Source organism: Mus musculus, chromosome 1, assembly GCF_000001635.26.
Source record: "Mus musculus strain C57BL/6J chromosome 1, GRCm38.p6 C57BL/6J".
Lineage (NCBI taxonomy): Eukaryota > Metazoa > Chordata > Mammalia > Rodentia > Muridae > Mus > Mus musculus.
In genome coordinates, this window is record NC_000067.6 from 130,580,955 (window position 1) to 130,595,676 (window position 14,722).

Genomic DNA, 14,722 nt, shown 5'->3' on the forward strand with positions numbered 1-14,722 from the left:
TTTGCAGGATGAGGTCGGTTGCACGAGGATGACCCATCATCTTCTGAGTGTGCTGCACTAGAACCGGTTCCCTGCTCTGTTGGGACCAGAATGATGACGAGCACTGCAGACTTCTCAGTCCAAAGCCGTGCCTACAGGTTTCTGTGGCACTGTTCTCTGTTTGGTGGATTCAGACAGGCTGTGTTTAGCCTTTCAAGCCCCCCTCCACCATTTCTATGGTCCTACAGTCCAAATTACCTCTTCCATTAAAAATGGGGAAGGGGGATTTGTACCCTGGCAATCTCCCAGATCTCTGGGATCCTCCTACACTCTTTACAGTGTTTGTCTGCCATCTCCTGGGGCTGTGACATTTCTCATCTGGCTTGGCTTTACTATAGCACAGACTGTCTGCAGCTTTACAGCTCTCCTTGTAGCAGATCTGTTGTATCTTTCAAGACACTTCCTTGGTGGAACTCTTCTCCACAGAAACCATTTAGCATGGCATGTGCTAGCTAGCTTCTCTGCGAAAAGCCCAATGTAGGCTTTATTCCTGTTTTCTCTTGTTTCTATATTGGTGGTTTCTTCTCTTGACTTTCTTTTACTTAATCGTGTGTGTGTGTGTGTGTGTGTGAGAGAGAGGGGGGGGAGAGAAATAGAAAGGGAGTCATGAGAGGGAAGGAATAGTTCTTAAGATAGGAGTAAAGAGAAAATAATGTATTTGTGACATGGAAGCAGAGCACAGTGGGAACACTTTCAGCGGAATGAATAAAAACGTAGGTAGCAGGGAGAGAAGGGTAGTAGGGGACAGGAATAAATTAGAACAAAGAATATGGTACAAATGTATTAAAGTGCCATAATGAAACTCATTGGTTTGCATGTTATCCTTAACAATTAATGAAAACAGGAAAATCCAGATACATACATATATACATACAACACACACACACACACACACACACACACACACACACACACACACACACCAGAATAGAGATGCTACCTCCCAGGATGCTGGTCAGTATCTCTGTGTAGCTATGAGATTAATAAGGACAACACATGGGGCCAGTATGGTTAAGCTATTCAGAATTAATCCCACCAAACCATTTGCATAGTATTTGTATAATGTACTTTTTTGTGTGTATCTTTAGATTAGTGGACTAGGTGTCCTGCAAGGCCAGAGGCAAACAATCCAATCAGTAGACACTAAAGCCAGGCACTGATCTTAGACACCAAAGCCAGGCATGATCTTTAAGCTATTGCTTTCGTCATGTTTTTCTCTGGGCTTCTTCAAGTTCTGGGGAAGCTTGGATGAGGGGAAATGCTACCATATTGTGTGACAATAAGCTGTGGTCATGATGAAGAGCCAAAATGTCTGGTACATAATGGCCAGGAAATAGGATATCTGGAGCCCAAGATAATCACTGGAGTATCTCATGAGTTCTACTCAGGGGGATTATACCGAGTAGGCAATTGTGAGACATGAAGATATTCTCATCATGAAATATCACATCTGTCAAAAAAATCCAAGCTATGCAAGTGCTGACTGAAGGAACTATAGGCTGAGCAGTAGTGAAATAATGTTAATCACATAAATTACAACCCTCAGAGCAGAGATAAGTAACTTCTTTAACTTTCCTTTACAGAGATCTTTAAGACTATGGATGGCTACTATTTTTTTCCCACGACTATTTCTCATCTCTCATGACAATCCCAATTAACTACTAGATCCCAAGTTATCTTCTTAAACTTTGCTTTTATATTAACCCCAAATCAACTACTCCATCCCAAGTTACCATCTGTAACTCTGCATTTATATTAACCCAAACTATGGCACACAATAGACTCTGTCATGTTGAAGGAACCATTCATAGTAAGATATTAACATTGCTCTATGATAATATTTTCAGTGTCTTACCATGACCAAATAGATAGGTTTTGTTTGTCACATTGGTTTCTGATATGTTTGGGAAGGTGAAAAGAGCAAGACGGTTTTGCAGGCCTGAGTCTGAAAAAGAAAATGAAAAATCTGATGTCAGCCACTAGGACCCAAGTCTTCCTTCCCATCCAAAACAAAGTCACCCATTGTTTCATTAATTATATAAGCCATTCTTCTTTCCCCCTGGATGGACAAATACAAAGACTTATGGGATAGTCTTTTACTTTACTAATAATTTGATGTATTTAACAGATAATACATGCAGAAACATTAACAAAATGAGATGCGGAAGGATCTTATTCAATGTGTTATGTCCCCTGGCAAAAGCTTTTGTAAGCCCTCCTGTCAGTACACCTTGGTCTCTATCAGTAGCTTTGATGGTGCCAAGGTAACTGTGATCTTCTGTATAGTAACATTGGATGAACAATTCCAAACTCGCTTCTTTTTAAAAAGTTGCTCTTCATAGAACAACATAGAAACCCTTGAGCTATCTGGAAAAGGATGATGTCAAGTTCCCTTAGCATTCTTACCTGCCTGACATGATGGTATTGCGGGGTCCCACTTTCCATCTGCTTGACATGAACTCCTTCCATCCGTAGACATAGGGTAAGAGCCTTCATTACAAATGTAGAAAACATAGTCTCCGTAGGCATAGATGCATGTGCCAGTGAAATCTCTCCTTTCACTCACAATTTTGATTTTCTCCATATCTGGTGTTGGGCAACATATCCCTGTGAGATTAAAAGAGGTGTACATGTTTCAGCCTGTGGGAAAGACACCATTGGCCAAAGTTCGCACTCTACCTATGGAAGACATTAATAGTCAAGCTCGTGGGATTAGGATAGAATGTTACTTTCAGAGAAGAAGAAGACTTATTCAGCAGGCGTAAGGTTTCAGTTAAAAAAATTCTAGAGTATTCATATCCACAATTTATTTATTTTAAATAATAGGAATATAATAAATAATCTTTAATACAAAAAAAATTCTAGAAATGTTCAATGCAAAACAATACAGAAATACAGTTAACAATAATAACGCTACACATCGATTGACAGAGTACATTTAAGTTTTAGTGTTGATAAACACGATTTGGAAGGAAAAAAACAGAAAAAGCTTTATCAAGATGGCATAAATAAGTCTTTATTTGGTCAAACATACTGTTTATTTTTTTCTATTTCTATGATAAGACACCATAGCCAAGTCAACTTATAAAAGAAAGAGTTTAATTGGACTTTTGTTTTTTAGAGGGTTAGAGTCTATGATGGCAGAGTGAAGGCTTGGTAGTTGAAGCAGCAGGTGCAACTCATACTTCAATTTGTAAGCGGGAGGCAGAGAGCACACTGGGAATTGTGTCTTTTGAAGCCCCAAAGCCTTTCCCCAGAGATGCACCTCCTCCAACAAAGCCACAACTCCTAATTGTTCCTAAACAGTTCCACCAACTGGGGTCCAACTGCTCAGACATAAGTGCCCGTGGGCATCATTCTTACTCACACATATATACCTAGAACCACTATCCATGCATAAAAAGTACCTTCCCAAAGGGTAGGAGAGTCTGGTGAGAGGCCTCAATGATTTGTATAAGCCTAGTCAAAAAAAAAAAAAAAAGAGTACCTTGTAGAAGGTAAGAAGGAAAGGGTTGCATGTGACATTGATGTTCACTCCTGCCTCAACCCTGTTCCCAACTCAAAGCACTGCAATAAGGAGAGAAGAAAAGGAAGTAGACATAAGTCTTAGAACCAGTATTGCTTCAGTGGCCACCACTGGACAGAGCTCCAAGACCCTTACTTCTAGGTTAGTGTCTAAGGACATAATCTCCATAGACAAAAGAAAATCTGTGACCCCCGAAGGACAAACATATAGGAATCTTCTTTCTGCTGCCTGTTATGGTGTAGGCCTAAGGACAAATTCTCAAAGGTCTGTTCAGGTGTAAGCTTCCTGTGGGACCTAAATTACTATCAGATTTAGTGACCAAGACATAGATTTGTAATTTTCTCTCTTCAACCTCAAGCAACTTTAACCTTCAGTCAAGAAAGACTCCATCTGCTGAAGTTAGGTTAAGGAAGTAAGCTTGAGACTTTACTTTGCAAGTCCTGCTATGGTAAAACCCAATATAGGGAGAACACAATGCTCCTTGACCAAAGGCTAGTACCCAAGGTTAGACCCACTATTACCAAGATAGCAGGTGGAGACACAAACAAGGCTTGGGCAGGATATTCAATACAGATCATTTCTGGTAGGTTACTGTACTCTCTGGCCAAAAGTGGGCAAGAGCAGGCAGTTACAAAAGATGGGGTCTTGGTCTTGGCCTTGATCCTGTGCTGTGCTGATTATGGCCATCAATAGACTCCAGGACAATCCAGTCACTCCTTGGCCACGTGACCACAAGACTGGTTGCCTCAGACATAATTGGTGGTGCCAAGCTACAAGCCAGTGACTCTACATGGGGATTCTCGGTCTGTTCCAGGCAAAACACAAGTCTTCAGGATCTATTATGAAGGGACTACACTCTTTAGCACCCTCAGCACCTATCCTGAACATCACAGTAACTGCAGATTTGTGACAAGGTTGGGCTTGAAGTACTCCCCTACCCCGTAATTTCTAAAACACTGTTAGACTCAGTTCCTGGCTTATGGCAAAACTTGACTTGGGATGTTAACTAGTGTTGAAATACCAGCCATAAGCACTGATTCAAAAGAATGTGATGAGCATCTTGAACTTGCTCTGCAGTTCCGGCAGGTCTTCAACTTGTGGTCTGCCTGCCTTCAGTGAGGAAACTATATATTTAAGAAATGTACACATACAGAGATACATCTCTGGACACACGTGCCTTAAGACATTAAAGTCATGAGGGGAGAGAAAACTGATAATAATTGAACCACTTATAAAAACACTTGTATCAAAGGGAGGAACAGAACCAGAGGCTTTTCCTAACACCAGTTCTCAGGTTACACAGGAAAGTTGAAGCAAAAGGAGTTCTCTTAAACTCATTGTATATGATGCTGGTTCCAGAGTCAGACAAACACACAACAAAAAAGAAAGTTACAGACTAATATTTCTGAAAATTCTTCAACAAAATGCTATCAACCCAGACCTAACAGTACTATTATCATTATTTATTGAGAGTTCCAATAATGGTAGCAAGCAGATCAATAAACGCAATATACCATGTTAATATAATGAAATTAATAAACATAAGTATATGGATAAAAACATTCTTGATAAGACTCAAAACACCTTCATGTAAAGATCTCTGAGAAAAGTAAACATAAAAACAATATGCCATATGCAATACACCCAGAGCCAACATCCTACCAAATGGGTAAAGCTGGACTATTTCGCTATAGGATCTGGAATAAAACAAAGATACTAATTTTTACCACTTTGAATCAAGATAGTACTGGAGGTCCTAGTCTCAGCAATCTAGCAAATGAAAGAAAAAATTTTAGTGTAAAGTCAAAAGAGAAAGTCATCACTATTTACAGATGACATACATGGAAAAATCCCAATGGCTCAATTAAGAAAGTATTAGTAATATTAAGTAAATTGTAATGGTTAATATTGTCAACTTGTTGAGCTCTGTAATCTCCTAGGAGATAAATCTCTACCCGTGCCTGTGAGAGACTAGATAAGATTAGCCTTTGGGCATGTCTGGGAATTATCTAGATTAGGTCAACTGTGATAGAAAGATACACCATGGATATGGGCAACATCATTCTTTCCCAGGCCCTGGGCGATAGGTTGGGAATTAGCAGAGAGCAAGGTTCTCTGGTCCCTGCCCGTGAATGCTGTGTGGTTGACTTCCCTGTTGAGGTGTGGTCTTTGCCATCTGAAATACTGGTTGCTTCCAGAGACCACTCTGCATGTAGACCCAGGTGACTTCACACTATGTGACCCTGCCCCCAAGTTATCCCTGATTGATGAATAAAGACGCTGGCAGCCTATAGCTGGGCAGAAGAGAGAGATAGATGGAGTTTTGGTTCCAGGCTTGGGATCAGAGGAGAAACACCAGGAGAGAGAAGAAGGTGGAGAGGAGAGAGAGACGCTATGGGTTAGGAATCAAGAAAGCATGGCCATGAGGGCTGGCCAATTGGAGTTAAGAGCAGCCCAGATGAAACATAGTAGTAACTCGCTTATTGATGGGAAATGGGTTTTAATAGCATAGAGGGTAGATATCTGCCCAGCATTAATGCTAATAGAGGCTTATTATAAGTATAAAGGCCACACGTCTGTTTCATCTGGGAACTGAATTGTCAAAGGCGGTGTTTCAGAAGCCTCTGGTTGAGATTAAATATTTATTACAGCACTTCCCCTATACCTGGAAGCTGACATTAATCTTCCCTAACTCCCTGTGTTGCTTTCATCAGGTCTTTTTTTTTTTCCCAGCAATCAGAAAATAAAATATGATTTGTACTAAGAAGTAGGGTTGTTGCTGCTTTACTGTGAGCATATATTCTTTAGGTTTTAGAACAGGTTTAAGGAGGGACATGGAAAATTTTGGGCCATCAGATGCAGATCCGTCTAAACACAACTTAAAGAAACAGCATGGTGGGGGGGGGGTGCAAAACCAGAATGTCAAATGTGGACTCTGAAAGCCAGTTTAAAGTTTCAGAGAGGAACATCGAACAACCCTATTGGGAATGGACTAGAATCTGGCTTCATTCTGCCTGTGTCTTGAGAACGTGAGTATTGTTGAACACACAAGTAGTCAACCAGTATCTCTCGGAAAGGAAATTTTAAGACATATTAGCATTCAATCTATGACATGATTAATTCTCAGAAACGCGTGCACAAGTTTCAAAGTGCAGACAAGGAGAGTGCACATAGCAAGACATCTACAACTGTTTAAAAGAAACCCCACTGCTTTCGCTGAAACAATGGGAAAGACTCCTTGGAACCAAGACTGCACCCATCAAAGGAGACAATTTGTGAAAACCCAAGTCGATGTAAAAGCAGAGGCTGGATATGACAGTGCAGCTGCAGGGGTTCCCTGATCTAAAAGGACTGCTTAGGAAGGCGAGTCTGTAGATTCATCCAGCAAAGCAACAGAGCTCACAAGAGCTGTGCTCCAACAGGTCATGCTCCATCCCCAACCGACACCATCCACATGACCCTTGTTTAAAAAACACGAAAGATGCAAGACTTGTTGAGAAGTTTCAGATAGCCATTAAGACCAGTCAGTACGTAATAGGGTTAGGTCTGTCAATGGAGTTCATGAGAGGTCACTGTGTGAAATCGTGAAGGTGAAGACTTTTGGAGTCCAGAGGACTCCCATCGCTCAATGCGTCCCAGATGCCAGACATAGAACTGAGAGAGTCAGTGTTTTTACTACTGGGTTTCAGTCTCGCTTTAATCTAATATTTCCTTTCTATATCTCTGTTCTTCCATTTAGGATGGAAATGGTTGCTATGAGCCATTGAATAGTATAGAACCACGTACCTTATATTTTATTGTACTGAGGTTCACAGTTAAGCAACTGCCTGGATTCTGTACTTAGACACTTAAACAGTGTTGAAGTTGGAACTGTTAAAGATGATGGGACTTTTTCCTTTTTTTTTTCCCTCTAAATGGGAAATTTTATTTGTTTAGTACACCAAATAGGATGCTAGCACTGTCATGACAAATATACAGAAATATGAAGATCAGCAACCAACAGTAATGTAGTTTAGGAAACGTTAAAGGGAATCTCTTCAATGTTGTGACAACATACTCCCAAGAATCTCTTCTTCAGTCATACACTTCAAGAAAATAAAGGGTTATGAATTTAAGTGGAAGTCAGTTTGTGAATCCTTAAAAATAAAACTCCAACTCTATAATCCATGCCAAGTAAACTTGTAACTAAATTTCCAAGTAAGCGCAAAAAGCAGTCAGTGACCCTTTCTGCTTAACCAGTCAAGAAAAATGGTTACTACAGCCCAGCAGGCAGGCTGTCCAGCAGGCAGGCTGTTGGGCTGACTCATCTACAGAAGTGTACTAGAGTTCAGCTCAGAGCAGCGCGGGCGGCTCCAGCTGGCCTGGCCGGAGCCCACAGGCTTCTTCGCGCTCTGGCCACGGCTCTCTCCTTTTCTTTTCTTTTTGAGATTATAATATAATGACATCATATCTCCCTTCCCTTCCCACCCTCCAAATCCTTCTTTGCTCTCTTTCAAATTTGGAGCTTCTTTTCTCATTAATTGTTCTGTGCGTGTGTGTGTGTGTGTGTGTGTGTGTGTGTGTGTGTGAGAGAGAGAGAGAGAGAGAGAGAGAGAGAGAGAGAGAGGGAGAGAGAGAGATTTTCAAGGAATATGTGTGTGTGTGTGTGTGAGAGAGAGAGAGAGCGAGAGAGGGAGAGAGTGAGAGAGGGAGAGAGAGAGAGAGATTTTCAAGGGATAACCAATCGGTTGTTCTTCCCTGGGAACTCTTTCTTGCTCTCTCAACATTCCTTAGTTACCCAGAGTTCTTTGTTTAGGGTTGAGGCAGCATGGGCATTTTTCTATGCCTTTTGCCATGTCCCTTGGAATTGTCCTTGTTCAGTCATGTTGGTGAGACTGTACAGGTGCAGCTTCTGACATTCCTAGGCAACACAATCTCACAGTACAGTCCCTGTTCCTCTGGCTTTTAGAATCTGTCTACCCCGTCTTCCACAATGTTCCTTGAGACTTAGGCGTGGGTGTGTTTTGTAGAAATATTCATTAGGCTCAACAGCCTTGCATTTTTATTGGTTGTGCTTTTCTATAAAGTTCGGGATTTTTATTTCGAGGTTACCATGAATGTATGGGGGCAAGGGCTAGAAGCAGATTATAGGTTAAAATTAATATGCTTGGGTTCCAGTGAGAAAGCTCAGAAAAGGCTCTTGATGCGCATGCCTAGTGAACTAAATTGAACCTCAGGAACCCATGGGGGCTGATTTTTCGCCTCCACCTTTAGATAGATGGGCTCCGGGGTTTCAATGCAGATCGCCAGATTTGTGCAGCAAGAACACACATACCAAAGTGCTGCAAAACAGGGGGAAAAAAAGTCAGGAAAAAAACTTTAATCAGCGTAAACAACATTAAATTTCAAGATGAAAATAAAGCAAAACAAAATAAAATATATTGTGATTAAAGAACACGATTGTCTGTCTATACTTGTATATGCATAGAACATATTCCCAAATATTAAGGTGAATGTATAGCAGGAGACGGACAAAGGATGTGCTATCATCAATATATTTTCACGGAAGGAGACTATAGTATCCATTGGGGAGATGAGCATGATAGTGAAAATCTAAAGAATCAAAAGAGATTCAACGGCAATTATCTATCGTTTAAGCTAGTTTGATTTCTCACAGTGAGAGAAGTAGCAGTAATAATCACGATGATGATAGTTACATGATAGACTTGCACAGAATTGAAATGTGCAAAAAAAATGGATTTAAATCGAGTGGAAGTAAATCAGGGCTCTAAGCCTTTCTATTGCCTTGAAAGGGGTAAAGGCGTTAACTTGCATTACATTGAAAACACATACTATAATTTTTTTTTTTTTTGGTTTTCTCAAGACAGGGTTTCTCTGTATAGCGCTGGCTGGCCTGGAACTCACTTTGTAGACCAGGCTGGCCTCGAACTCAGAAATCTGCCTGCCCCTGCCTCCCGAGTGCTGGGATTAAAGGCGTGCGCCACCACACCCGGCATACTATAATTTTTATTGCACACTAAATTAAATAAAAGGTGTCTGGGTTTGTGTAGAAAAAGAGAGAAAGGGAGAGACACACGGAGAGAAAAGTAAAGAAATTACTAATTCAAAAGAAGTCAAGGAGATGACAATACAAAAAGGCAGGAAACACAATATACTATGAGATGTTATTTAATTATATGCCATAATTGCAAGTGTATTACTAATTATATTAATTGCACATTAACCTGTCTTTAAAATATATTTAGCTGGGCAGTGGTGGCACCTGCCTTTAATCCCAGCACTTGGGAGGCAGAGGCAGGCGGATTTCTGAGTTCGAGGCCAACCTGGTCTACAAAGTGAGTTCCAGGACAGCCAGGGCTACACAGAGAAACCCTGTCTCAAAAAACCAATATATATATAATTGAACAAAAAGCTTAAAACTAAGTCACACAAAACCAACTTAAATAAGCTGTGAGCTATATTGACATAAAAATATAATTTAAAAACAAAATAACTACAACAATAAGGGGCCATTTCATAATAATAAAAGGCTAAACACACAGGCAAAACATATCATTTCATATTAATGTCACCTTAAGGAAAAAACAATGTTTTAAAAACTAAAAGATAAACATGCCATCAAATAAACCCTCTTTGGTGGAAATGGATATTCAGATTTAAATTCTATCATCACAATCACAAAATTAGATCTAACCAGCAAATATACAACACTTAAACAAAAATCACAAAATAATACATGTTTTCAAATGTGCACTGAAGTTTTACAAAAATTACCATATGAAGCAGGCACCACGATTCAGAAGATACATGAATCAGTAGCTTTTTCACATTCAAGGTCACTTACTTTCACATCCATTAGTAGATGACCAAGTCAGATTTTCCTGACAAGTCACAGTCTGGGGATCGTTAAGACTTGCTCGATAACCAGGCTTGCACTGGTATTTCAATTTGGCCCCAATTTCAAATACTTCAAAATTTCTTAATGGAAACTTATATCCCTCCCAGGAAGCATAGGAAATATCTGGTATATTGGTACAACCATCTGATCATAAAGAAAAAAAAATGACATGAAGAAATATGTTAATGAAATTGACATAGGGAGCCCCAAGGATAGCATTTAAAATGACTGTCACAGTTTTGCTTAGCAAGAGTAACTTGTGGTGACCTGCACATGTCTGTGTTTCAGAAGCCATTTCCTTGGTTTCCCTTTCAACATGATGACTTTATTCACAAAAGTTGTCTCCAGAGTATTAAAAGTAACCAGTGACTAAAGGGTTAACAGACGAAGTTTTCTGTCTTTCTTGGTAACAGGATAATACATGATTCAAAACAGTTTAACAGGGCTCTTACAGCTCTGACTATAAATGTAATCTGAGTATAATTCTCTCTTCCTAGGCTGTCAAATTATATTTTTACTGGGTCATGCTATTAAAAAGCGAAACAAAGCAAATCCAGGCCATAGGAAAACAAGTTGGCGGGATGTAAGAGTAGCAAAATTCGTAGAGAAGGCATTTTGCTAAGCTGACAGCTAAGACAGATAAGCCTTAGCAAGCCGTAGAGTCTGGATTACAAAAGTGAGACTGGTGAAGTATGTTTGGTAATTAAAGGTTACTGTGAATTGCTTATTGTAACTGATGAGAACTAATTTAGACGATCTGACAATCAAGATCACAACTCGGGATGGTGTCAACACTCAGATCCCTTGGAAACTACCTGGGCTTTGTGTCTGAGCTGTAACCAAATGCCACACAAAGGTTACTGATTTTTAAAAAGAGTTGAGCTGTGCTTCATAATATTTATGAATTTTTGTATGTATTATGTGGATAGCCTTTGGCCTTACCATAAACAGGATGTCTTACTTACAAAATTAATCCTTTTGGAACATTCACTTAAACAACTGCTTACCAAAGCCTCTATCTTATTTGGGCCAACCAATTAGATTAGGTCTCTTCTAAGTTTAATTCCAAATACCCATTTCCTTCATTGATAACTTCTTTAGGACACATTGAGTTATGAATTTCTCTAATTTTAAAACTTCACACAAAAGGTGTTATTTAAAATGAAGAAGACAAAAAAAATCACACTGGGTCTTAATGATTAAAAGATTGATATGATCCAGGAATTTCTTCCTCAATGGTTCTGGTCCGTCATTTCTCTTCCCTGGAGACCTCCCTGATTCCTCAGCCTCATTCATACCCAGGTATCAGGGAAGCTCCTAGCCATGTAGGAAGTGAGATAATAGTACCACACACTGAACAATGTGGTATCACCAATAAGAGGGCACATTGTGCTGAAGCTCTATCAAGTTATACCTGTAGAGTTAAATTGTCTGTGACAGACATCTGTAAGAGCTACAGTGGTACAGATGACTATTTAAGGCTAAAATACTAAAATATTACTGATAAGAATGACTTCTTTTGTTGTTGTTGTTGTTTTGTTTGTTTTTCTTTTTTTCGAGACAGGGTTTCTCTGTATAGCCCTGGCTGCCCTGGAACTTGCTTTGTAGACCAGGCTGGCCTTGCACTCAGAAATCTGCCTGCCTCTGCCTCCCGAGTACTGGGATTAAAGGCGTGCACCACCACTGCCCGGCAGGTCCTTTCTCTTAATAAACCTCGTTTCTGAAGTCCAATCGTGCCAACTCCACAGTTCAACAGACCCTTCACTCCTCACCAACTCAAGGGCTGAGAAAGCAATCCTATAGTATCCAAAGCAGGTAACAGAGGTTTCCTGCTCTGCTGGAAGCTGACTACAGGATGTAACCACTAACATGATTTATACCTTTCTGCTTCCATAAAAAAAAATCATCATATATCCAGAAGATGCCCCAACTGGTAAGAAGGACACATGCTCCACTATGTTCATAGCAGCCTTATTTATAATAGCCAGAAGCTGGAAAGAACCCAGATGCCCCTCAACAGAGGAATGGATACAGAAAATCTGGTACATCTACACAATGGAGTACTACTCAGCTATTAAAAAGAATGAATTTATGAAATTCCTGGCCAAATGGATGAACCTGGAGGGCATCATCCTGGGTGAGGTAACACATTCACAAAGGAACTCACACAATATGTACTCACTGATAAGTGGATATTAGCCCAAAACCTAGGATACCCAAGATATAAGATACAATTTCCTAAACACATGAAACTCAAGAAAAATGAAGACTGAAGTGTGGACACTATGCCCCTCCTTAGAAGTGGGAACAAAACACCCTTGGAAGGAGTTACAGAGACAAAGTTTGGAGCTGAGATGAAAGGATGGACCATGTAGAGACTGCCATATCCAGGGATCCACCCCATAATCAGCATCCAAACGCTGACACCATTGCATACACTAGCAAGATTTTATCGAAAGGACCCAGATGTAGCTGTCTCTTGTGAGACTATTCCGGGGCCTAGCAAACACAGAAGTGGATGCTCACAGTCAGCTAATGGATGGATCACAGGGCTCCCAATGGAGGAGCTAGAGAAAGTACCCAAGGAGCTAAAGGGATCTGCAACCCTATAGGTGGAACAACATTATGAACTAACCAGTACCCCGGAGCTCTTGACTCTAGCTGCATATGTATCAAAAGATGGCCTAGCCGGCCATCACTGGAAAGAGAGGCCCACTGGACATGCAAACTTTATATGCCCCAGTACAGGGGAACACCAGGGCCAAAAAGGGGGAGTGGGTGGGTAGGGGAGTGGGGGTGGGTGGGTATGGGGGACTTTTGGTATAGCATTGGAAATGTAAATGAGCTAAATACCTAATAAAAATGGGAAAAAAATCATGAAGCTGTTGCTTTGTTGGAACACTGGATTTGAGTAAATCTTAATCTCTGTTCTCAGACCATGGCTACTCATAGTCCCCCCAGAATAAACCATCTTCTGTGTTCCCTTGAGATGAGAGCTATTTCTTTCATTAAAACCTGCCACCATGTGGGCTCTGGGGATCAACCTCCAGTCATCATGCTCAGAGGTAAGCAAACACACTCACTGAGCATGCTAGCCCATCATATTGAAAGATGGGGGGGGGGAGGAACATGCTTTTTATTATTATTAATCATTACATTCATTTACATCTCAAATGATATCCCCCTTCCCGGATACCCTTCCACACACACCCCAATTCCATCTGCCCTCTCCCTCCTCCCTTTTGTCCCTATGAGGGTGCTCCTCCACCCACCCACCCACTCCTGCCCCATTGCTCCAGCATTCCTCCACACTGGGGCATCAAACCTCCACAGGACCAAAGGCCTCTCCTCCCATTGATGTCAGACAAGGCCATCCTCTGCTACATATGTATCTGGTGCGATAGATCCCTCACTGTACACTCCTTGATTGGTGGTCTACTCCCTGGGAGCACTGGGTGGTCTGGCCAGCTGACATTGTTCTTCCAATGAGGTTGCAATCCCCCCTCTACTCTGCCAGCTCCCCCACCAGGGTCCCTGAGCTCAGTCTGATGATTGGCTGCTATCATCCACATCTGCATTGGTCAGGCACTGTCAGAACATTCCAGGGAATAGCCACACCAGGTTCCTGCCAGCAAGCATCTCTTGGCAACAACAACAGTGTCAGAATATATAAGCAACCCCCAGAATTCTACCAGAGATCTCCTACAGCTGATAAACAACTTCAACAAAGTGGCTGGATATAAAATTAGCTATAATAAATCAGTAACCTTTCTCTACTCAAAAGATAAATGGGCTGAGAAAGAAATTAGGGAAATGATACCCTTCATAATAGTCACAAATAATGTAAAATACCTTGGTGTGACTCTAACCAAGCAAATGAAAGATCTGTATGACAAGAACTTCAAATCTCTGAAGAAAGAAATCGAAGAAGACCTCAGAATATGGAAAGATCTCTCATGCTCATGGATTGGCATGATTAATATAGTAAAAATGGCCATCTTACCAAAAACAATCTACAGATTCAATGGAATCCCAATCAAATTTCCAAACCAATTCTTCACAGAGTTAGAAAGAGCAATTCTCAAACTCACTTAGAATAACAAAAAACCCAGGATAGCAAAACCTATTCTTAAAAATAAAAGAACTTCTGGGGGAATTACTATCCCTGACCTTAAGCTATATTACATCCTTGCGCAGGGGCCATGCTAATCTTCTCTGTATCGTTCCAATTTTAGTATACGTGCTGCTGAAGGGAGCAA

At 40.7% G+C, this 14,722-nt stretch overlaps 1 protein-coding gene and 1 non-coding gene across 4 annotated transcripts in view; both read right to left on the minus strand.

The window, feature by feature from the left end:
• The window catches only part of Zp3r (zona pellucida 3 receptor), an 82,525-nt gene that overhangs the window by 33,845 nt on the left and 33,958 nt on the right, over positions 1 to 14,722 (minus strand). For all 3 annotated transcript variants that reach the window (XM_011247992.3, XM_006529522.3, NM_009581.2), the window contains exons 8-10: positions 10,410 to 10,607; positions 2,446 to 2,646; positions 1,895 to 1,984 (exon numbers count right to left, since the gene is read on the minus strand). In XM_011247992.3, coding sequence (XP_011246294.1) covers positions 1,895 to 1,984; positions 2,446 to 2,646; positions 10,410 to 10,607 — 489 coding nt within the window. The remainder of the gene's footprint in view (positions 1 to 1,894; positions 1,985 to 2,445; positions 2,647 to 10,409; positions 10,608 to 14,722) is intronic.
• On the minus strand, positions 14,616 to 14,722 carry Gm23623. Its single transcript, XR_003949187.1, has one exon. It is a non-coding gene; the product is annotated as a U6 spliceosomal RNA (small nuclear RNA).